Consider the following 24,449-nt stretch of genomic DNA (forward strand, 5'->3'; position numbering starts at 1 on the left):
GCTAATTTTTTAAAATATTTAGTAGAGACGGGGTTTCACCGTGTTAACCAGGATGGTCTTGATCTCCTGACCTCGTGATCCACCCGCCTCAGCCTTCCAAAGTGCTGGGATTGTTTCTTCTTTTATCTGTTGATGGACATTTGAGTTGTTTCCGGTTTTTGGCTTTTATTAATAATGCTACTTTTTGGGAGGCTGAGGCGGACAGATCATGAAGTCAGGAGATCGAGACTATCCTGGCTAACACGGTGAAACCCCATCTCTACTAAAAATACAAAAAATTAGCCCAGCGTGGCGGTGTGCGCGTGTAGTCCCAGCTACTTGGGAGGCTGAGGCAGGAAAATTGCTTGAACCCAGGAGGTGGAGGTTGCAGTGAGCCAAGATCTTGCCACTGCACTCCAGCCTGGGTGACAGAGCGAGACTCCATCTCAAAAAAAAAAAAAAAAAAGTAATGCTACTGTGAAAATATTGATGTACAAGTCTTTAGGTAGAGGTTTTATTTTCTCTTGGGAAAATACGCATGCGTGGAATTGCTGAGTAGCAGAAAGTGTCTTACTCGTAGAAAGTGTATGACTTGGCCAGGTGTGGTGGCTCCTACCTGTAATTCTAGCACTTTGGGAGACTGAGGCAGGTGGATTGCCTGAGCTCAGGAGTTCAAGACCAGCCTGGGCAACATGGTGAAACCCCATCTCTACTAAAATACAAAAAATTAGCCGGCTGTGGTGGCGGGCGCCTGTAGTCCCAGCTACTCAGGAGGCTGAGGCACGAGAATTACTTGAATGTGGGAGGCGGAGGTTGCAGTAAGCTGAGATGACACCACTGCACTCCAGCCTGGGTCACAGAGTGAGACTCTGTCTCCAAAAAAAAAAAAAAAAAAAGTGTATGACTCATCATCACCTGCCATACTGATTCCATGAAGATTGTCCTGTTGACCATTTCTACCCACAAGGTATGAGGATTCCAGCTGCTCTGGGTTCTCTTTAGCACTCAGCGCTGCCAGTCTCTCTCATTTCAGGGAGTGTATCTCGTTGTGTCCTTCTCTGCGTTTCCCGGATGCCAGTTGCAGTTCTTTTCCACGTATGAAGACTTGCAGCCCGGTGTATGGTCTGTTTTGTTGAATGTTCCACATGCACTTGAGAAAAATGTCTGTTCTGTTGTTGGATAGATTGTTCTCTAAATGTCACGAAAGTAAGGTGGTTGATAGTGCTGTTTAGGTTTCAGTGGTTTTCTCTCACTTGTTCTATCAGTTCCTGAAAAAGGAGTGTCGAAGTTTTCAACCGTGTCTCCCTTCATTTCTCTCAGCTTTTTCTTTGCTTATTTTGAAGTTCTGTAGGTTGGTGTGTATACTTACAGAATTGTTAGTCTTCATGATGAATTGATCCTTTTATTATCATGAAACATTCTGTTTATCTCTGATGATAATATACTTGTTCTGACATTTACTTTGTGTGATATTAACAGAGCCACTCCAGCTCTCTTATGATTCGTGATTGGTTGGAATATCTTTTTCCTTCTGCTTACATTTAACCTAGCTATGTCTTTTTGTTTGTTTGTTTTTGTTTTTTAAGAGACAGGGTTTTGGGCCAGGCGCGGTGGGCTCACGCCTGTAATCCCAGCACTTTGGGAGGCCGAGGTGGGTGGATCACCTGAGGTCAGGAGTTCGAGACCATCCTGGCCAACATAGTGAAACCCCGTCTCTACTAAAAATACAAAAATTCGCCAGGTGTGGTGACGCGTGCCTGTAATTCCAGCTACTTGGGAATTCGAGGGAGGAGAATCGTCTGAACCCGGGAGGTGGAGGTTGCAGTGAGCCGAGATCACGCCAGTGCACATCAGCCTGGGGGACAGAGCAAGACTCTGTCTCAAAAAAAAAGAAAAAAAAAAGAGACAGGGTTTTGCTCTGTTGCCCAGGCTGGAGTGCAGTAGTAGGATCATAGCTCATTGCCGCCTTGAAATTCTGGCCTCAAATGATCCTACCACCTTGGTCTCCCAAAGTGCTGGGAAAACAGGCATGAGCCACCACACCTGGCCGGCCGCAGTGTCATGTTGGTGCTCACTTTTATAGTAAATGTTTCATATGTTTTTCCCTAGAATGGATGATGAACTTGTTGTTGGACATAGTACAAGATCAGACATCTCCAGCTTCCCTCGTACATCTGGCTTTTAAATTTCTTTACATCATCACCAAGGTAACATTTCCATAGCACTTCAGAGTTGACAGATACTTTTGTAATATACTTGGTCCAGAGGTTAGCCTCCAAAATGTTATTTCTCAAGAAAGATAGTTCTTAGACACAAGTTGTGGGTTTAATTCTGTCCCTTTTTACTGTATGTTGGGGATCAGAATTTAGTGATGTGGGCCCTTTGGCTGAAACAGTGTCAAGATATTTAGCATCTTGCATTTGAATACATTGAAGCACCGTGTAGATAGGAAGGGAATGGGGTGGAGATGAGACTAAATCAGAAAAATTTCTTACAAGGAAAAAGCAGGCTGGGTGCGGTGGCTCATGCCTGTAATACCAGCAGTTTGGGAGGCTGAGGCAGGTGGATCACCTGTGGTCAGGAGTTTGAGACCAGCCTGGCCAACATGGTGAAACCCCGTCTCTACTAAAAATACAAAAATTAGCTGGGCTGGGTGGCACATGACTCTAATCCCAGCTGCCTGGGAGGCTGAGGCGGGAGAATGGCTTGAACCTGAGAGGCAGAGGTTGCAGTGAGCCGAGATCGCACTGTTGCACTCCAGCCTGAGTGACAGAGCGAGACTCTGGAAATGGAAGTGCTTCTCACACTTTAATGTGCAGATGAATTTCCTGGGAATTTTGCTGTACTATAGATTTTGAGCAAGTAGGTCTAGGCGGGGGTCTCATAGTCTGCTTTTCTTACAAACTTCAGGTGTCTGTGTGCTGGCCCAGAGGCTCTCTGTTGGCAGTTTTGACTATGGGAGTACTCACAGCCATCTCAGGGTGGGGCTTGGGGTTCGTAGTGGCGAGGCAGCATTTCTGTTGTCTGGCGGGAGAGTCCTTGGCCGGCGAGAGGACACTGCGGGTGGGCTGCCAAGGACACGCAGGCCTCTGCAGCTCCGCTGTTTGAGGTTAGGATTTCTCCGGAAGGTGTGGTATCACTGAGCTTCAGGGAAGTGTTAATGAATTTGGGCCCTTGAGGTTTGTAGGCACTTATTCCTCATAAATGTCAGAGGACAGTCATATAAATGAACATATTTAATGACTGATTTCATAAATACAGTAATGAATAACACTAGCCAATTTAGGAAGGAAAGCCTTTTTTTCTTTTTTTTTCTTTTTTTGAGAGATGGGGTCTTGCTCTGTCACTCAGGCTAGAGTGCAGTGGTGCAGTCAGCTCACTGCAGCCTCGAACTCTTGGTCTCAAATGATTCTCCCTCCTGCCTCAGCCTCTCAGAGTACAGCCATGTGCCACCATCCTGTCTAATTTTTAATTTTTTATCTTGCCCAGGCTAGTCTCCAACTCTTGGTCTCAAGCTATTCTTTTGCCTCAGCCTCCCAAAGTGCTGGGATTACAGGTGTGAGCCATCGCTCCTGGCCATGGGTAGCTTTCTTGTGGTGACTATAGTCTTACTAAATTGTGTCACTGTAATGTGACAATTCTCTTTGATCAGTGGGTCGCATAGGTGGTGATTTTTGATGAAAGGGTAGAAAGGCAATTTTGCTGCTCTCTGTATTTTTAAATTGTATAATTCAGCATCTCTTTATTTGATAGGTTCGAGGCTATAAAACATTTCTTCGTTTATTTCCTCACGAAGTTGCTGATGTAGAGCCTGTTTTAGATTTGGTCACAAATCAGAATCCCAAGGACCATGAAGTGAGTGTCTCTACCTCCTCCCTCGTCTCCAGCCCCTCCGTGCCTGTCCTTCCTCCCTGCTTGCCCCACCCTGCTGCACCTTCCCCTTCCTGTTTCTTTCATTTTATCTCCCTTTGTTTTGTGTCACTCCTCTTTTCTTTCTTTTCTTTTGACTTTTCCTTTACTTCTTGTACAAGTTGCTTCAAATTATTTTCGTTTAAAATAGCCCCTTTATAAAAAAAAAAATTATGCCTAGATATAGTTTAACAATAAATCTGTCATTGTTTATATGTTTTTTTAACTTGTGGAAGTATAACTGTGTTGGGTTCCCAAGACCACCCCCAGGTTTGATACTTCCTGAGCAGGACTCACAGCACTCAGCATAGATTCCTCCTTTTGGCTGTCACTTGTTATGGCAAAATAATACACAGCAAAATCAGCAAAGGGAAAAGGCACATGGGTGGGGTCTGGGGAGAACCAGGTGGGAGCTCCCAGGGTCCTCCAATTGGGTCCCACAGGGCCTGTGTCCTTCCCCCAGCAGTGAGATGTGACCACACCTGTGAGGTGTCTATCAGGGAAGCACGTTTGAGACTTGGTGCCCAGAGCTTTCACTGGGGTCTGGCCACGTGGACACCTCTGCCTGGCACGAAACAAAATTCCAGACCCTCAGCAGGAAAGCAGGTGCCAGCATAAAGCACACGGTTTGTGCAGATTGAGCCAGCGAGGGACCTCATCAGGCAGGGCTTGGTGGGAACCCTGCTGGCGTTCAGGTCCCTGGATGCCAGCCCAGGGCCGGCCTCGCCAGGGGCCTTTCCTCAGACAGCAGCGGGGCCTGCTATGCTTGCTGTCGTCTGCGCGGTGTGTATTCGGAAGAGCACACGGTTTATAACCGTGCAGTGCGATGGCTTGTCTTGGCGTGGATGTGACTGATGAGAGCTGGGGGGCATTTCCCTGCTGCCCTGCACTCCGTGCCCTTCTTTCCCTGGTACTTCTAGCGGCCCCCAGTGGAATGATTGCAGGGACAAATTGGAATGTTTTTTACTAATTACTGAAAATAAGGGTACTCCTTTTTTATTAGAAGTTGATAATTGTTTTCTTTTATTTATTTATTTTTTTAAAAACAGAGTTTTGCTCTTGTTGCCCAGGTTGGAGAGCAATGGCACAATCTTGGCTCACTGCAACCTCTGCCTCCCAGGTTCAAGCGATTCTCCTGTGTCAGCCTCCCGAGTAGCTGGGATTACAGGCATGCGTCATCACGCCAGGGTAATTTTGTATTTTTAGTAGAAACGGGGTTTCTCCATGTTGGTCAGGCTGGTTTAGGACTCTTGACCTCGGCCAGGCACGGTGGCTCATGCCTGTAATCCCAGCACTTTGGGAGGCCAAGGTGGGCAGATCACGAGGTCAGGAGATCGAGACCATCCTGGCTAACACGGTGAAACCCTGTCTCTACAAAAAATACAAAAATTAGCCTAGCATGGTGGCACATGCCTGTAGTCCCAGCTACTCAGAAGGCTGAGGCAGGAGAATGGCGTGAATCCGGAAGGCGGAGCTTGCAGTGAGCGAGATTGCACCACTGCACTCCAGCCTCAGCAACAGAGCGAGACTCTGTCTCAAAAAAAAAAAAAAAAGAACTCCTGACCTCAGGTGATCCGCTCTCGTCTCGGCCTCCCAAAGTGCTGGGATTACAGGTGTGAACCACCACGCCCGGACTTTTTTCTTTATTCTTAGGTGTTTTTACTTTGTATCTGTTTTTCACTTTTTCAAAAGGCCAGTTTATATGTGGAGAGGTGCCAGCGAAGAGAAGCAGCTATACTGATGTATTATGATTTTTCTTTGTTCATTTTGATGTCTCTTTTGTCTGCTGAGCTAAGTTAGGGCAGTGAGTGTGTGTGGTGGGCATTCTGGGGGGATGTGGCGAGGAGTTGGTGAATGGCCTGCATTTCTGGCCCTGAGGGTGATGGCATTTGAATGGCTTTAGTAGGCATTGAGTGGGCATGGAGGGCAGTGACTTTAAGTAGATTGTGGCCAGTGGCCTCTGTTTTTCAAACAAGACTCATTCTTACTGTGATTTAATTTTTTAGACTTGGGAAACCCGCTACATGCTTTTGCTATGGCTCTCTGTGACCTGCCTGATCCCTTTTGATTTTTCTCGCCTTGACGGGAACCTCCTCACCCAGCCTGGGCAAACACGCATGTCCATAATGGACCGTATTCTCCAAATAGCAGAGGTAAATATCATGCAGATAATTAGCTGCTAATTAGTACTCACTTTCACACTCATGCTGTCTTGATATTAGTGTTTTACTCGGTAAGTTTTTGATACTTACATATTTATTCAACTGCTGTTTTTTTCAGTGGGGTAAAATCCGATATGATAACTTATTTTGAAATTGTGATAATTCATGTAGGGGTCAGGTTGAGTTAGCAAATCTCATTTCTTTGTAGATGATGCAAATACTCTGTTGAGGGTAATCATGGCAGATAAGGAAGGGTTTACTGGCAATGGTGAGAGAGAATAAGGACCCATTTTACATTTAGTTCTTAACGTTATATAAAAGATGTTCATTTGTAGGAGAACTAGAAAATAAAGATAAGCAAGAAAAATACTAAATTTAAATTTACGAAATTCTAGCGCCAAGAGATAAGTTGTTTATTTTCTTCAAACTTTTCTTGATGTAAATATTATGCATATAAACACAGCTTATTGTATTAGTTATCTATTGGATCATAAGTAATTACCTCAAACTTGAGTGTTTGACACACATTTATCCTCTTGTAGTTTCTGTGGGTTGGGAGTCTGGCATGGCTGAGCTGGGTCCTCTGTGTCAAGCTTGCCCACAGTTGCAGTTAAAACTCGACATGGGCAGGCTTCGCCCCAAGGCCGCTGGATTGAGGCCACCCTCAGTTCTTTGCCACCTGGGCCCCTCCAACTTAGTGGCTTATTCCATCAAAGCCTGCAAGGGGGGACTCTGCTAACGAGAAGGAAGTCATGATAATCTGTTACCCGATCATGGAAGTGACGTCCCGTTCCTCTGCCAGATCCTGTGGTTGGCAGCAAGTCACCGAGTCCAACCCACGCAAGCGAGCACTAGGAGGCTGTCAGGCTCTGAGCCATCTCAGTCGTTTCGGTCTTCCTGCCACGCTGACCGCGACAGCCCTGGTCAGCATTCACTGAGTGCCTGCTGTGTGCCTGGCACTGTTCAAACACTCATAGATTAATCACTTATGGATTAATAATTTAACCTATACATTGGGCTGGGTGTGGTGGGTCACTCCTGTAATCCCAGCACTTTGGGAGCCTGGGGCGGGCAGATCACGTGAGGTTAGGACTTCGTGACCAGCCTGGCCAACATGGTGAAACCCTGTGTCTACTAAAAATACAAAAATTAGCTGGGCCTGGTGACACATACCTATAATCCCAGCTACTCAAGAGGCTGAGGCAGAAGAATCCCTTGAACCTGGGAGGTGGAGATTGTAGTGAGCTGAGATTATGCCACTGCACTCCAGCCTGGGTGACAGAGCAAGAGTCCATCTCAAAAAAAAAAAATTTAACCTATACGTTGATGATTGATAGATCATCAGTGATTAATTAACTGTGATTAATAATCATTTAATTCTCCTTCATGAGGCTGTTGACAATTCTTACCCTCGTTTAACCGAGAAGGCAACAGGCATAAAAATTAATAACTTAGTTTACTTTGCTCATAAATGGTGGATCCATGTTTGAATCCAGGTGGTTTATCTCTGGAGTCTGTGCTCTTCATCAGGGCTCAACACTGCCCCATGACCTGCTGTTCTGAGTCCTTTTTACCCTCAGGAACACGTTCTTAGTGTCTCACGATGTCAGAAAGTGTCCCCCTCATAATCGTTAAGGGAAAAGATACTCCATTGTAATCTAATTTAAAATTCTCTCTGATAGATGGATGTTTTGTTTGTTCTTGTTTTGTTATGTTAGAGGTAGTGTGGTGATGGGCTGGGTGCGGTGGCTCACGCCTGTAATCCCAGCACTCTGGGAGGCCAAGGTGGGCAGATCACCTGAGGTCAGGAGTTCGAGACCAGCCTGACCAACATGGAGAAACCTTGTCTCTACTAAAAATACAACATTAGCTGGGCGTGATGGTGCGTGACTGTAGTCCCCTAGCTACTCAGGAGGCTGAGGCAGGAGAATCGCTTGAACCTGGGAGGCGGAGGTTGTGGTGAGCCGATATCACGCCATTGCACTCCACACTGGGCCACAAGAGTGAAACTCCGTCTCTGGAAGAAAAAAAAAAAAAAGTAGTGTGGTTTGCCCACCCTTGTTTACTTGCCTGTGGAGAGGGACTGCCAGGTCAAGGGAGCATGGTTTGTCAAGACTTGGCACTCTGTGATTGCCGTTAGAAAGCCTGCCCCGGAGGCCGGGCGTGGTGGCTCACGCCTGTAATCCCAGCACTTTGGGAGGCCGAGGCAGGTGGATCACAAGGTCAGAAGTTCAAGACCAGCCTTGACAAGATGGTGAAACCCCATCTCTACTAAAAATACAAAAATTAGCTGGGCATGGTGGCCAGCGCCTGTGATCCTTACATATTTATTCAACTGTTCTCCTACAAATGAACAGCTACTCGGGAGGCTGAGGCAGAGAATTGCTTGAACCCGGGAAGCAGAGGTTGCAGTGAGCCAAGATTGCACCACTGTACTCCAGCCTGGGCAGCAGAGCAAGACTCCGTCTCAAAAAAAAAAAAAACGCCTGCCCCAGAAAAAAAGATCTCTAAGTGTATCGTTTTGGGAAAAAAAAAACAAAAAACACTAGCCTAGACAAGCATTGGAAACATTTTAAGGCAGCCCTCCCAAAAATAAATCTAGCTGGGCATGGAGGTTTCATGCCTGTAATTCCAGCGCTTTGGGAGGCCAGGGCGGGAGGATAGCTTGAGCCCAAGAGTTTGAGAGCAGCCTAGGCAATATAATGTGACTCAGTCTCTACCAAAAAATAGAAGAAAATTAGCCAGGTGTGGTGGTACACACCTTTGGTCCCAGCTATTCTGGAGGCTGAGGTGGGAGGGTCACCTGAGCTGGGGAGGTTGGTGCAGTGAGTTTTTTTTTTTTTGAGATGGAGTCTTGCCCTGTCACCCATGCTGGAGTGCAGTGGTCTAATCTCAACTCACTGCAGCCTCTGCCTTTGAGGCTCCAGCAATCCTCCCACCTCAGCCTCCTGAGTAGCTGGGATTACAGGTGTGCGCCATCATGCCTGGCCAATTTTTGTATCATTAGTAGAGACGGGGTTTTACCATATTGACCAGGCTGGTCTCGAACTCCTGACCTCAGGTGATCCGCCTGCCCCAGCCTCTCAAAGTGCTGGGATTAAGGCGTGAGCCACAGCGCCCATCCTACAGTGAGCTTTGCTCGCACGACTGTACTCCAGCCTGGGTGACAGAGCAAGACCCAGTCTCAAAACAACAGCAAAAAAACCCTAAGACCAGCTACTGGGGAGGCTGAGGCAGGAGAATGGCGTGAACCTGGGAGGCGGAGCTTGCAGTGAGCCGAGATCGCGCCACTGCACTCCAGCCTGGGCGACAGAGCAAGACTCCGTCTCAAAAAAAAAAAAAAAATATATATATATGTATATATATATATATATATATATATATATATATATATATACATCTACTATGTACCCCAAAATTAAACACTAAAAATTAAAAACTAGGCATTTGTAGTAAATCTAGGTGCTCTTCAGTTTGAACAGGGCCTCTTATCTAGTCTGAATACTCCAATACTGATGGTTCCCTTGTGCTGGAAGGCATATTAGGTGCTCAATGAATACTCTCGATTCTTTGTTACAATTGGGTGACTCCTTTGTTTACATTCTCCTGCTCTGTTCTTGCAAATGTGTGTTTCAAGGGGGTGTGAGCAAACGCTCTGTGTAGCTCAGGCACTTACCTGGGTGAGTGTAGCGGTTGGCAGCTGTAGCCCTTGGCTCAGATTGAAGAGAGGTTTTTTTTGCAGCTTTGGACTTAGGCCTGTGCTGCTAAGGTTTGTGAACCTGGGCCCTCCGGGAGCTGGTGAGGGTGGGAATGGCAACCACGTGGGGTCCCCGAGGCTGGCGTGTGCAGGAGTGACTGTATCTGTGCTTCACCCTTTTTTGCAGTCCTACTTGATTGTCAGTGACAAGGCCCGAGATGCAGCTGCCGTCCTTGTGTCCAGGTAAGTTTCCATGGCACATTTCTTGGTGCGTGGCTGGTGCGTTCTGAGAAGGGTTTGTTTGGGTACGTGTTTCATGTGTGTCTTCAATCCTCAGACGAAGGACCCAGGGAAGTCTTTGGACTCTGTGGCTTTCTCTGAGGGAGCGTGCAGCAGTGTTTGGGCACAGAAGACCTCTGACCCTGAAATGACCACCCTCAGTGGTGGTTTGGGGTGCTGGTGGGGGTCACCTGACAGGCCCATCGACAGGAGTGCAGGTCTGGAAGAGGTGTGGCTGTCATCCCTGGGGCGCAGCCCCCCCTCACTGGGATGGGGTGGCAGTTATGAGAAACAGCTCGGGCTGTCTCCCGTAGAGATGATGGGTGGTGGTGGGCCTCTGTGACTGGGGATGAAAATCCCCCAACGTCCTGTGTTAACTGCACCCCCGTGTGCCCCAGACAGGGGAAGGCAGTTTTCTCTGCTGAGCGCAGCAGGCCTGCGGCGTTGGAAAGATACGAAGGATGTGTGTATAGACTGAGCGAACCTGTTTCATGAGATGCAAGAAGGAAGAAAGCAATATTTCTAATCAGTATTTTACATGACACCTGATTTTAAGTACGTATGTAGTTTACTGAGTCAGAACAGTTGATGTTTTCCCCCTCTGCAATGGTGAAAGTTGAAAGCTGGTCCTAAAACCTTTCGGTGGTTGTGGTTGGGAATACGGTCAGTGCCCCACGCAGCGTCACCTTCACTCGGGTGTGTAGCTACAACTTGCACAGCTTCTTTCCCGGAGAAGTGGGAGGAGAGAAACTTCCTTTGTGGGGCAGTTGGAGGTATTGGATGAGGGGTTTGTGATAGCCTGGAGCTGAGGAAGGAATGCCTGAGTCCCCTGGAGCAGGTGAGGCCCCTCCTGAGAGGGCAGAGGCTGCTTCCTGTCTTGTCAAGGACATGAAAAGATGATTGTCTAATTATAAAAGTAATCTGTATGTATTTAGATAATAGAGTATGAAGTACAAAATAAAACCTTTGAGTGCTTTCATCCCATGGGGGTGTGATGGCCCCGTCTCCCTACTGGGTGGCACTAACTCTGTCCATGGTCTCCCCGTGGGGTGGCACCAACTCTGTCCGTGGCTCAGTTGCTGCACTCAATTCTTTGCACCGCGGACCAGGAGATGGGCCTGGTGTGCCATTGTCTTCTTCCAAAACGAGATGACCTGGTGCGAGTGTGTCTTTTCTTTTTCTTTCTTTTTCTTTTTTTTTTTTTTTAATTGAGATGGAGTCTCACTTTGTCGCCCAGGCTGGAGTGCAGTGGTGCAATCTTGGCTCACTGCAAGCTCTGCCTCCCGGTTTCACACCGTTCTCCTGCCTCAGCCTCCCGAGTAGCTGGGACTACAGGCGCCCGCCACCACGCTCAGCTAATTTTTTTTGTATTTTCAGTAGAGATGGGGTTTCACTGTGTTAGCCAGGATGGTCTCCATCTCCTGACATCGTGGTCTGCCCACCTCGGCCTCCCAAAGTGCTGAGATTACAGGCGTGAGCCACCGCGCCCGGCCCGAGTGTGTCTTTTCTACCTGTCGTTTGTGGTGGGACATTTAGACTGCTGCCCTCCCAATTTGGTATTAAAACTCAGTGTTGCAAACGGTCCATGTAAAATTGTGTACCATTCTGAATGATTTCTAGGGATGAGTTTCTACAAGTGGAATGAACATTTTCAGGGTCTGAATGCAATTACTGGAGAGGCTGAACAAATTGAAAGTTCTTTCCCCATATTTACCAGTTGGATCAAACCTTAAGAATGTTTGCCAACTTCGTTCAATGGAAGATAGTATCTGCTTTTATTCGTACTTTTCTTAGCAGCAGTACTGAGGGCTGGGTAGGTTTTTGCCGAGCTTGGCTCTGCGGACTGCGGTGCCTGTGGGTGAGGGGGAGGCACCATCTGAGGACCTCTCCCTCCGTGGGGTCCTCTGGGAAGAGTGAGAGCGCTGGCTCGGGGTCCCGGGCGGACTCCTGGTGAGACACCGCAGCGCCACCTAGTGCCGGGAGAAGCAGGTGCTTCTCGGCCGAGCCAGTTTCAGTTCAGAACACCTGAGCCTGGGATCCAGGAGAGGTGGTGCCTGGGGCCGTGGGTGCCGTGGAGCTTTTTTCCCCTTGGTCTCGCACACTCTCGCACGCTGATTCTCAAGAGCGTTTGAGAGTGGCGGATGCCGTCAGTGGAAGAGCTCTTACAGGTGCTTGGCCGGTTCCCTCGACACCTCCCAGACTCAACCGCAGGTTCTGAGTTTCCTGTACTTCTCAGACCCCTTTTTGGTGAGGATTGTTCAAATAAGGGCAGGGCTGCGAGGGGTCCTGTGCCAGCATTTGTCTGCAGTACAGGTTCGTTTTCTGCTCTCCAGGGAGGAGCAGCCTGCTCTAGCCCACTTTGCTCTCAGGACTGAATGCTTCTCCGTGTCACTGTGGGTGGCTCTACAGCTGCACCCGTCTCCCTTGATTGACTGAGCTTGCCAGCATCCACAGCGTTGTAGGTGATGCTTGGTGTTATATTGTTGCTAGAACATGCAGATTGAGTGCTGCCTTAGAAACCCTTTAATAGAAAATATGCCTTTCGCCAGGCGCGGTGGCTCATGCCTGTAATCTCAGCACTTTGGGAGGCTGAGGTGGGCAGATCACCTGAGGTCAGGAGTTCAAGACCAGCCTGGCCAACATGGTGAAACCCTGTCTCCACTAAAAATACAAAAAAATTAGCTGGGCATTGTGGTGCGTGCCTCTAATTCCAGATACTTGGGAGGCTGAGGCAGGAGAATCGCTTGAGCCCAGGAGGCAGAGGTTGCAGTGAGCAGAGATCGCACCATTGCACTCCAGCCTGGGCAACAGAGCAAGACTCCATCTCAAAAAAAAAAAAAAAAAAGGTATGCTGTATGCAGAAAAGTTGGAAATCTTGGCGTGGCATGGTGGCATGCACCTGTGGTCCCAGCTATTCCGAAGGCTGGGTGGGAGGATTGCTTGAGCCCAGAAGGTTGAGGTTTCAGTGAGCTGTGATTGTCCCACTGCATTCCAGCCTGGACAACAGAGCAAGACCCTGTCTCAAAAAAAAGTTGGAAATCTTGAAACATAGAAGTTGGAAAAAAATATATGGGTAATTCTTATACCCAGTACGTATACCGTGTTTATCTTTTTTGTACCGTTATGACATTTAATGTGCACAGCATGATCTTAACAAGTCAGCATCGTGCTTTTTCACCTAATTTCATGTAACTGCTGATGAATGGCTCCGTCATATTCCGCTGTGTTTCGATACTGCCCTCAGCTCTGTCACTTCCCGCCTCTTACGAGCAGTCATGGATGCCTGGGTTTGGGTACAGACCCGTTCTCGTGTCAGGATTGTTTCGTGAGGATGGGCCCTTAGAGATGGACTTCTGGGTTCCAGGACACGAGAGTGGTGTTGGGGTCTGCACACCTGGTGGCTCTCAGCTGCTCTCTGAGCAGTGCCTTGGTGGCTGAGGCAGCCCCAGAAACACCCCACCCCCAAATTGGATTAAACATGGTGTCACTCGTTGCAGATATTTAATTGGCATCACACTGGTTGCCCTCACCCTAGGTGTTACATACTCCGCTTCGTGACCTGCCTCTGAGTGTCTGTGGGCTCCTTGGGGCCTTCTCTTCTCCACGAGTGTGAGTCTCCTCCAGTGAAGGACGATGGGGATTGCCCCAGGTGGTTGTTGGCCTTTTCCTTTTTTTTTGGACCAAAGTTTTAATTTTAATGTCAAGCCATTTTTTTCTCTTTTATTTAGTTATTTTTACTTTTAAGCCTGAAGTCTTATGAAGAGATTTAACAAGTAGTCATTTATGTTTTTCTCTACCTTTTATTGTTTAAACAGAATTATTGATTCATTTGGGGTTTCTTTTGGTCTACAGTAGAACCCCGCCCTTCCCAGTAGGTAACCAGTTGCTTTAGCGCCATTTTGTGTCTGTAGGGACCAGCGCCACAAGGTCGGTGGGTTTCTCCTCGTGTGTGGAGATGAGAGAGCGTAGAAATAAAGACACAAGACAAAGAGATAAAAGACAGCTGGGCCCGGGGGACCACTACCACCAGGACGCGGAGACTGGTAGTGGCCCCGAATGCCAGGCTGCGCTGATATTTATTGGATACAAGACAAAGGGGCAGGGTAAGGAGTGTGAGCCGTCTCCAGTGATAGGTAAGGTCACGTGGGTCACGTGTCCACTGGACAGGGGGCCCTTCCCTGCCTGGCAGCCGAGAGAGAGAGAGGAGGAGGAGAGAAACAGCTGACATTATTATTTCTGCTTATCAGAGACTTTCAGTACTTTCACTGATTTGCTACTGCTAACTAAACGGCAGAGCCAGGTGTACAGCGTGGAATGTGAAGGCGGACTAGGAGTGTGACCACTGAAGCACAGCATCACAGGGAGATGGTTAGGCCTCCGGATAACTGTGGGCGAGCCTGACTAATGTCAGACCCTCCACAAGAGGTGGAGGAGTAGAGTCTTCTCTGAACTCCCCCGGGGAAAGGGAGACTCCCTTTCCCGGTCTGCTAAGTAGCGGGTGTTTTTCCTTGACATTGATGTTACCGCTTGACCACGGTCCGCTTGGCAATGGGCATCTTCCCAGACGCTGGCGTCACCACTAGACCAAGGAGCCCTCTGGTGGCCCTGTCTGGGCATAACAGAAGGCTTGCACTTGTCTTCTGGTTCGCACTCTTGTCTTCTGGTCACTCCTCACTATGTCCCCTCAGCTCCTCTGTATGGCCTGGTTTTTCCTAGGTTATGATAGAGCGAGGATTATTATAATATTGGAATAAAGAGTAATTGCTACAAATTAATGATTAATGATATTCATATGTAATCATATCTAATATCTATAACAGGTATAACTATTCTTGATTTATATTTTATTATATTGGAACAGCTCGTGTCCTCGGTCTCTTGCCTCGACACCTGGGTGGCTTGCTGCCCACAGTATTCTGCTTTTCCATTCATTTCTAATGCTCTGTAGGAACTCTGTGTTTGTGCGTTTTAAAGGGAATAGGGTTTGTCACCACCTTAATGCTGCTTCCTTCTGCGATGAAGTTAACTGCCCTGGGCCCCTTTTGCAGATCCACTAAAGTTAACTCTCCTGGGGAGGACACATGAGTTTCTTTCTTTTTTCTTTTCTTTCCGAGACAGGGTCTCACTCTGTTGCCCAGGCTGGAGTGCAGTGGTGTGATCACAGTTTACTGCAAACTCCACCTCCTAGGCTCAAGCAGTCCTCCCACCTTAGCCTCCCCAGTAGCTGGGACTGCAGGTGCATGCCATGACACACAGCCAATTTCTTTTTTTTTTTTTTTTTGAGACGGAGCTTTGCTCTTGTTGCCCAGGCTGGAGTGCAGTGGCGTGATTTTGGCTCTACTGGAGTGCAATGGCGTGATCTCAGCTCCACTGCAACCTCCGCCTCCCTGGTTCAAGCGATTATCCTGCCTCAGCCTCCTGCGTAGCTGGGGTTATAGGTTGCACCACCACCCCTGGCTAATTTTTGTATTTTTAGTAGAGACGGGGTTTCACCATAGTGGCCAGGCTGGTCTCAAACTCCTGACCTCAGGTGATCCACTCGCCTTGACCCCCCAAAGTGTTGGGATTACAGGCGTGAGCCACTGCGCCCGGCCACGCCTGGCTAATTTTTGTATTGTTTTCTAGAGATGGGGTTTATTTATTTATTTATTTATTTATTTTTGACGGGGTCTTGCTCTGTTGCCAGGCTGGAGTGCAAAGGCGCGATCTCGGCTCACTGCAACCTCTGCCTCCTGGGTTCAAGTGATTCTCATGCCTCAGCCTCCCGAGTAGCTGGGATTACAGGCATGCGCCACCATGCCCAGCTAATTTTTTAATATTTTTAATAGAGACGGGGTGCAAGACAGGCTGTTCTCGAACTTCTGACGTCGTGATCCACCCACCTTGGCCTCCCAAAGTGCTGGGATTACAGGCTTGAGCCACCGCGCCTGGCCAAGATGGGGTCTTACCATGTTTACCAGGCTGGTCTTGAACTCCTGAGCTCAAGCTATTCACCCACCTTCGCCTCCCAAATTGCTGGGATTACAGGCATGAGCCACTGTGCCCAGCCAAATGACTCTTTACTTTCTGGAAATAGGGACTTCTTTCCCCATTGTTCATGCTGAGCCCCTCCCTAAGCGTGTTCCACACAGGGACAGTGGCGGAGGGGAGAGGTCCTTGCTGTTATGAGCAGTTGGCAGGTGCCAGCCGTCCCGTCAGCTGGGCAGCTCTTCTGTTTTGAGGGCCATGACAGAGTAGGACGGCACGTGCGTGGCTGTCTCCTGTGTGTTAAGTGCCCTGAGAGGGCTTGTCCCCATGGAAGCATGGAGCCGGCTCTCGTGCAGGCCAACTGGATGGATGTGCTGGAACGAGGGCCGGGAAGGTGGGATGGCCAGAGTTGAAGTTGCAGCGGAGATGACATGGGGGCTGGAGGGAGGGTGGGCGTCATAGCCTGGCAGCTCCACCTTCCACGTCTCACCCTGCCTGGGGTCTCCACATAGCTGTCTCGTGGGCGTCGCATGGGGCACTCCCCCACGTGGACTCTTCCACCTCCTGGCCCGCCCAAGTGTCCCTTCCGGGAAGTGGCCCTGTGGCTGAGGGAGCACCTTGTGCCTCCCTCCTGGCATCACTGCCATCTTCTTCCCCCCTCCCCATAAAGGTGTGGCCAGGATGCCAGTCAGACCTGCCGGCATGGCCTAAAGAGGAGGCGGGCAGGCTTGGCCAGTACTGGTCCTGCCCCCAGCACCAGTCCTGCCCCCAGCACCTCTCCCACTCGGCTGCTCTGCTTCCGACCATGTTGCGTTTGCAGTTCTTGAGTTTCTTTGGCTCCCTTCTGCCCTGGGCCCTGGCTCTCCTGCTTCCCTGGGCAGCAGCACTTTCCTACCAGGTTTTGCAGCTACCCTCGTTGAGCTCTGTGGCGTCACGTCCTCTCTTTAACGAGGCCATGCCCTCCCATTTCCTTCGTGACGTTTCTTTGCACTGTGGAAGTCCCCAGCTGTTTGTCATTTCTCTCCAGAGTGTCAGCTGTGGGAGGGAAGGGCCTTGTCTGTTCTCCGTGTGGCAGCACCAGTCTCAATCATGGCGGCAAGCTGGGGGCCTGGCCTGTGAACTGCTGGTGGAGAAATAAGGAGGATCCGGGCTAATTAGCTGGGCATGGTGGTGGGCGCCTATAGTACCAGCTACTCGGGAGGCTGAGGCAGGAGAATTGCTTGAACCTGGGAGGCAGAGGTTGCAGTGAGTCAAGATCACACCACCGCATTCCAGCCTGGGTGATAGCATGAGACTCCATCTCAAAAAAAAAAAAAGGAGGACTTGGGCTTTTGGTTTGGGAGCTCTGTGTGCTCAGGGTGTCCTGCACTGAGGCCGGGCTGCAAGAGGGGTGGGGGAGTGTGAGCACTGCCTGGAACATGAGGCTGAGTCCAACAGGGAAGACTTTCATGGGGCTACACGAGCGGCTGGCTGTGGAAACGGGCCTGTGCACACGACGCATGGCAGGTGTGGGGGAGGGAGGTCCGAGGGGCTGGGGCCAGCTGCTGGGGCCAGGCCTTGCACGTGGGCACGGTGTCCTGAGGTTAAGGGATGAAGAGTTGGGTCCAGGGAGGAGGTAGGGGCTGAGAAGTGGGCAGGGGCTCCCTGGTGGTGATGGGGACAGGTAAAACTGAGGGGTTGGAGGGGGCAGGCAGGAGGGGATGGGCAGTAGGCCTGGGTGCGACCTGAGAGGTTGTGGTGGGGAACCGGCTGCTGAGGGCCCTGGTCACGGCAGTGACTTGGTTTCTAGGGTTGGAGAGAGGAGGAACTAGCTGGAGGAGGACAGGACTCAGTACAGAGCTGGCATCTTGGTGTAAGGGTGCGTGAGGTGGGAGGGCCTGGGGAGGTGGGGGTGTGTGGGGTGGGCTGGTGAGGCGTGGGCGAGGCCTCAGTGTTGAGGCCTTGGTTGAGCTGTATCCTTTTGGCAGATTTATTACACGTCCTGATGTCAAGCAAAGCAAGATGGCTGAGTTCCTGGACTGGAGCCTGTGCAACCTGGCCCGTTCCTCCTTCCAGACCATGCAGGGCGTCATCATCATGGATGGGATGCTGCAGGCCCTGGTAAGTGCTGCCCGCAGGGGCCATGTTACGTGGCGACCACGGAATGATGTTACCTGTGATGCCATCTTGACGTAATTGGAACCCCGTGGGATTGATTTAACCGGACCGGGGTCTTGGGCAGTTTCCTTTTCCCTCTGCTTTGGGTCCTGCCTCAGGCTGGGCTGGTTTCTGCGCCGGTGCTGGTGGATGGGCCTGGAGCCCCACCTGTTGCCAGCAGAGGGCAGTGGTGCCACGCAGCTGGGGCTCCCCGGGGTAGGTTTCTCCGCATCTGGTCTCCTGCTTAGTTTCTGTGTAAAGTGCAGAGATTGAACGAGCTCTAATAAAACAAGGTGGGTGAGTTGAAACTTGATTCTGTTCCTTTGCACTGGGCTCGGGTTGGATGTTCCTGACTGCTTCGTTTGGACACAGACCGTGGCCTCTGCCTGCAGGTGCCTGGTTGGTGCCCTGGCTGCAGCCCTTTGCCAGCCCTTTCCCTGTCCTTTCGCTCTGGTTGTCTCTTGTGTTACCTTTTCTTGTGCTAACGAGGAGGAAAGATCAAGTCTCAGAAGAGAGCAAAGCCTCTTTTGGGTCAGCCTCCTGGAGGCTGCAGCTCCCTGGTCAGCCTTCTGGAGGGGGAGCCGGCAGCCTGCTGTGGCCTTTGGCGTGGTGGGTTCAGCGCCTTCCTCTCTCTTTCTTTAATTACAGTGGGTGAGGCTTTGAGAGCACTTCTCATCCTTGTCTCATGCTGTGGAGCCTGTGGTCCCTTTGAGGAGCAGGGCACTTTGTTCTTGTTTAAAATATATGTTTTATAGAGACAGGGTCTTGCTATGTAGGCCAGCGTGGTCTTGAACTCCTGGCCTCAAGTGATCCTCCTGCCTTTGTGATTATCCCAAAGTGCTGGGATTACAGGCTTGAGCTGCCGCGCCTGGAAGGACACTTTGGAGTGCGTTTTAGGGGAGATGACGAGTGCCACCTTGCTGCGGGGTCTTCCTGTCCGCGGCGTCGTCCTCCTGTCTGCGGCGGCGTCCTCCTGTCCGCGGCGGCGTCCTCCTGTCTGCGGAGGCGTCCTCCTGTCTGTGGCGTCCTCCTGTCCGCGGAGGCGTCTTCATGTCCTCATGTCCGTGGCGTCCTTCTGTCCGCGGTGGCGTCCTCCTGTCCACGGAGGTGTCCTCATGTCCGTGGCGTCCTCATGTCTGTGGCGTCCTCATGTCCACAGTGTCGTCTTCCTGTCCGCGGCGGCGTCCTCCTGTCCGCGGCGGCGTCCTCCTGTCCGCGGCGGCGTCCTCCTGTCCGCGGCGGCGTCCTCCTGTCCACGGAGGCGTCCTCATGTCCGTGGCGTCCTCATGTCCACAGTGTCGTCTTCCTGTCCGCGGCGGCGTCCTCCTGTCCGCGGCGGCGTCCTCCTGTCTGCGGTGGCGGCCTGTCCACGGAGGCGTCCTCATGTCCGTGGTGTCCTCATGTCCACAGTGTCGTCTTCCTGTCCGCGGCGTCGTCTTGCTGTCCGCGGCGTCGTCTTGCTGTCCGCGGTGGCGTCCTCCTGTCCATGGCGTCCTCATGTCCGCAGTGTTGTCTTCTTGTCCACGGCATTGTCTTCCTGTCTGCGGTGTCGTCTTCCTGTCTGCGGCGGCCTCCTGTCCGCTGCGCCCTCTTGTCCACGGCATTGTCTTCCTGTCCGTGGCATGCTGCTGTCTGCGGTGTTGTCTGCCTGTCTGTGGTATTATCTTCCTGTCCGTGGTTTTGTCCTGGCCGTGGCAGGTTCTGCCAGGGAGTGGGAGGCTGTCAGCTGGGTGGAGGGGTGCTGTGGGAGTGATAGCCTGGGGTGGGGGCGTACGTTTCTTGACGGGGAATTGGGAACTGTCCTCAATGTCTGCTGCTTCCCGGTCATGCTGCCGTGGTCTTCAGGAGGGCAGCCCTTCAAATGAGGAAAAGGTTTCAGACGTGTGAGAGAAAACTGCAGACGTGTTTCCTGGAGCCTGTGCTCTGCCCAGGTGATGTCTGTTTTCTTCAGGCCTCCCCTCAACCTCCACATAAATGTGACACATTCAGCAGTTTTCCAAAATCAAGATATAATTCACATACCACAAGTAATTCATCCTTCTAAGGTAAACAATTCTGTAGTTTTTAATATATTCACAAAGCTGTGCAGTCATCACCATTATCTAACTTGAGGACACTGTCATCACCCTGAAAGCAACCTTGATTGCAGCAAGCAGTCTGTCCCTCACCTTCCCCAGCCCCTGTAACTGTGGATCCATGTGCTGTCCCTGTGGACTTACTGGTTGCGGACATCTTACCTCACCAGAGTCGTACACGACATAGCCTTTTGCGTCTGGCCTTCATTGAGCCCGACGTGGCCAAGGTTCATCTGCGCTGTGGTGTTGTCAGTGCCTCGTTCCCTTTATGGCTGAATCATATGCCAGTGTGTGGGTATTTTCCATAAGCCAGCGTGTGGGTATTTTCCGCTGTTACAAATTACGCTGTGAAGAACTTTCATGTGCAAGTTTTTGTTTAAACTTAATGCTTTCAGGCCGGGCACGGTGGCTCATGCCTATAATCCCAGCACTTTGGGAGGCCGAGGCAGGCAAATTACTTGAGGTCAGGAGTTCGAGACCAGCCTGGCCAACATGGTGAAACCCCATCTCTACTAAAAACGCAAAAAATAGCCAGGCATAGTGGCGCGGGCCTGTAATCCCAGCTACTTGGAAGGCTGAGGCGGGAGAATTGCTTGAACCTGGGAGGCGGAGGTTGAGTGAGCTGAGATCATGCCACTGCACCGCAGCCTAGGTGACAGAGCAAGACTCTGCCAGAAAAAAAACAAAAAAAACAAACCCAACTTAATACTTTCAGTACCCTTGGGTACATAACACTAGTTTTTAATAAAATTTTAAGCAAAATTTGGAATGTTTCCATCTTTCTGAAGTCTTTCTGAAAAGATTTTTCTGATGGCATACCTGTCGCACTGATGAAATAGAGGACCTGCTCTTGCCAGGCATTTTTGGGCATTGCAGGTACAGATGTGCCATCTGTGTCCCCAGGTGCCCCTTGTTCCGGCTGTGCTGAGGCAGCGTCCTCAATGCCTAAAGAGGATTCATTGCTATCGTGGAGGTCAGGGCAGGCTGAGGCCTTGAAGGGTACGGGGCTGGAGGGGTAGGGCAGGGAGGACGCAGGTCTCAGATGTGCCCACTGTGCCATTGGTCCGTGGATCCTCAGGGAATGTGTGTTTTATGTTTTAGGCAATTCTGGTAAAGGTGGTGGATTTTGGTGCAATTGGATTCTTCATTTTTTGCCTTGAGTCCCACTGAGGAAATGTGAAGAAGGGGAAGATGGCAGTGGTCAGGGTGGGGGTCCTGGGATTCTGGTAGCTTCACCTTCATGTTTGTGATGCTGGGTGTGCAGACAGCCTCCCACACGACCGAGGACACGCTCTTAGGGCCCTAAGACCCCAGAAGAATGGGCCGCTACTGCCAAGAAGTATGACATGCGTGTGGAAGACCATGAGCCCTACCTGGCTGGTGGCATGGGGTGTGGCAACTGCCGCAGCTCCCCGAACGATTGCAGCGGGAGGGGGTACATGCTGTGACTGGGACCACTGGACCTGACCCATCGCAGCGGGAGGGGGTCCACGCTACGACTGGGACCACTGGATCCGCCGACCCATTGCAGCGGGAGGGGGTCCGTGCTGTGTGACTGGGACCACTGGATCCGGCCCATTGCAGTGGGAAGGGGTCATTGCTGTGTGACTGAGACCACCGACCCCACCCATCGCAGCAGGAGGGGGTCCATGCTGTGACTATGACCACTGGACCTGACCCATTGCAGTGGGAGGGGGTCCATGCTGTGTGACTGGGACCACTGGACCTGACCCATTGCAGTGGGAGGGGGTCCATGCTGTGTGACTGGGACCACTGGATACAGCCCATCGCAGCGAGAGGGGGTCCATGCTGTGACTAAGACCACTGGACCCGAACCATTGCAGCAGGAGGGGGTCCACGCTACGACTGGGACCACTGGACCTGACCCATTGCAGTGGGAGGGGGTCCATGCTGTGTGACTGAGACCACTGGTTACGGCCCATCGCAGTGAGAGGGGGTCCATGCTGTGACTAAGACCACTGGATCTGACCCATCGCAGCAGGAGGGGGTCCATGCTGTGTGACTGAGACCACTGGATCCGACCCATCGCAGTGGGAGGGGGTCCATGCTGTGACTGGGACCACCTGGCCTGAGGTTGGACTGGTGAAATGACAATGTTGGCACCTACATGTGTGTCAGGATCCATGTGGATACGTCCCCTACACCTGTTTCTTGGAATATGGTGTAAGCAGCTCTTCAGCTTCACAGCCTTCATGATCGTGTTCTGGGTGGGGAAGAATTGCCCAGCCTACCAGCCCGTGGGGCCAAAGCAGTGTCCTTATAATCACCTGCACCTGGAACCAGGTGGCGATCCCACCATAGAACCTGTGGCTCACAGGATCTCAGGCGGCTTCCTGGGCTTCTCTCTGCCCTCTAGGATTCCCTCATCCCTAGAGATTTAACCTTAATGAAATCCCTAATAAAACTCAGTGCTGTCTGGGAAAAACGTCTCAGGTCAAGGAGAGCACATGGGAGGTCTAACAGGATGTGACCGGAGCTGGTTGTCTCCAATGGCTCTGCAGGGGAGGCCGTTAGCCCTGAGTGTGGTGAGTGTGGTGCCTCTGCAGGGGAGGCTGTTAGCCCTGCCCCGAGCGTGGGTGCTGCTTTGGGAGGGGAGGCACATTTGATTTCTGTCCAGTCTCTTAACGGGCTTCTAGGGGTCTCCTGCAGCTCTCTTCAGCCTGGCCTGGGAGCCTCCGCTCCTCTCCCCTCCCCACCCCATGCTGTTGGGTCAGCAGGATACCCCAGCCTTGGGGCTGGAGCCAGCTGTGGCTGCCCAGGGACTTGTAGGCAGGTGAGGCGTGCCGGCTCCTGGCCAGGCTGGCTGTGGCAGAGGCAGCCTCCTGGTGAGGGGCCGTGGGCCACTGTGTTCAGGCTGCCTTGGAGGGCTCCACGGTGTCCCCTGGGTGCAGGACTCCGAGTCTTTCTCGGCTTGGGAAGGTCTTGTGGCCACGTGTGTCTAGTTCTGCAGTTTCTTTGTCGTGGGTTCGGTTCTTTACTTTTTTTTTTTTTTTTTGATGATCTTGTTGGTTTTCTCTAGATTGTTCCCAAGTTTTCTGTTCTTCCATCCCAAATGGGAGGCACGTGGTACACAGCCTGCATTTGGAATACCCAGAGGGTGGGCGGGCGGGCCGGCTCGCTGCCCCATTCCCCTGCTAGCTGCTGGGACAGGTGGGAATTCCTGTAGCAAAGTCAAACCAGCCAGGAGTGGGGAAGTGCTTTTTATTTTGACATCTCCAAGTTCCACGTTGAGGTGGAGAGATGTTCGTTTTTCCCCTTCCTCCCGAGGTGTAAAAAGGTCTTCTCAAAGGCTTAGGAGAGCCGAGCCTTGTGCCACCCCCTGGCATGTGCTGGCAAAGAGTGAGGCGTGCTGTCCTGCCGTTCAGGGCAGAGCACCCAGGCAGTTTGGCAGCAGCACCTCAGAACTATTCAGAGATTTGCCCTCAGCAAGAGTGAGCAATTGTCTGACGCAGCCGGCTGAAATCCCTGGGAAGGGAATGAATGAAACTGCCGTGAAGCAACGCCTGGCGGGGCCGGGCTTCTGGCAGCTCCTGGGGCCAGCACGTCCCTTCCAGAGCGTCTGAAGCCCTGGGCGGCTGCTGGAGCATCTCGAGTCTTTCCAGAGCCATGCGTGTTGTTTCCCTTCTGTCTCTTGGAAGGGTCCGTTTGGTCTGATCCAGTTTGCCTCAGCAGGAGGAAGTCGTGCTGGGTGCTGGGCGGGCGGGAGGTTTCACTTTGGGCTTGGCAGAGCTGCAGGCAGAGGCTGGGCGCCCGCTGTACATGATGAAACTTGCAGGTGGATTTTGCTTAGGGTTTCATCTGTTTCCTTTGATGCACTTGGCTTCATTGTCATCCACCTGTTCATTACTGTGGGCGAAACAGGTGAACTCTCAACAAGTACCATCGAAACCAGGATTTGATCTTCATTTCCCTCGAAGCGTAGTTCCCTTGCAGTGAGGGTTTTTAACTCCTGTGGGAGGGAAGCAAGTGTTTGGCAATGTAATTTCCCTGGAAGGCCCCTGTACTCCAGCTTTAAAAACACCCTTTGGTTTAGTCCCAATTTAAGCATTAAGATTAATGCAAATTGAGGAAATTCAAGGAAGGAGAAAAACACATTAAAAATGGAAAATGGGCTGGGTGCAGTGGCTCATGCCAGTAATCCCAGCACTTTGGGAGGCCGAGGCAGGTGGATCACTTGAGGCCAGGAGTTTGATACCAGCCTGGCCAACGTGGTGAAACCCTGTC

General features: G+C 51.1%; 1 protein-coding gene across 16 annotated transcripts in view; it reads left to right on the forward strand.

The window, feature by feature from the left end:
- The window catches only part of TBCD (tubulin folding cofactor D), a 190,770-nt gene that overhangs the window by 10,071 nt on the left and 156,250 nt on the right, over nucleotides 1-24,449 (forward strand). For all 16 annotated transcript variants that reach the window (XM_054456073.2, XM_054456076.2, XM_063655868.1 and 13 more), the window contains 5 exons: nucleotides 2,089-2,186; nucleotides 3,733-3,834; nucleotides 5,895-6,041; nucleotides 9,935-9,990; nucleotides 17,961-18,093. In XM_054456073.2, the coding sequence (XP_054312048.1) occupies nucleotides 2,089-2,186; nucleotides 3,733-3,834; nucleotides 5,895-6,041; nucleotides 9,935-9,990; nucleotides 17,961-18,093 (536 nt within the window). The remainder of the gene's footprint in view (nucleotides 1-2,088; nucleotides 2,187-3,732; nucleotides 3,835-5,894; nucleotides 6,042-9,934; nucleotides 9,991-17,960; nucleotides 18,094-24,449) is intronic.

The sequence above is a fragment of the Pongo pygmaeus genome, chromosome 19, assembly GCF_028885625.2.
Source record: "Pongo pygmaeus isolate AG05252 chromosome 19, NHGRI_mPonPyg2-v2.0_pri, whole genome shotgun sequence".
Classification (NCBI taxonomy): domain Eukaryota; kingdom Metazoa; phylum Chordata; class Mammalia; order Primates; family Hominidae; genus Pongo; species Pongo pygmaeus.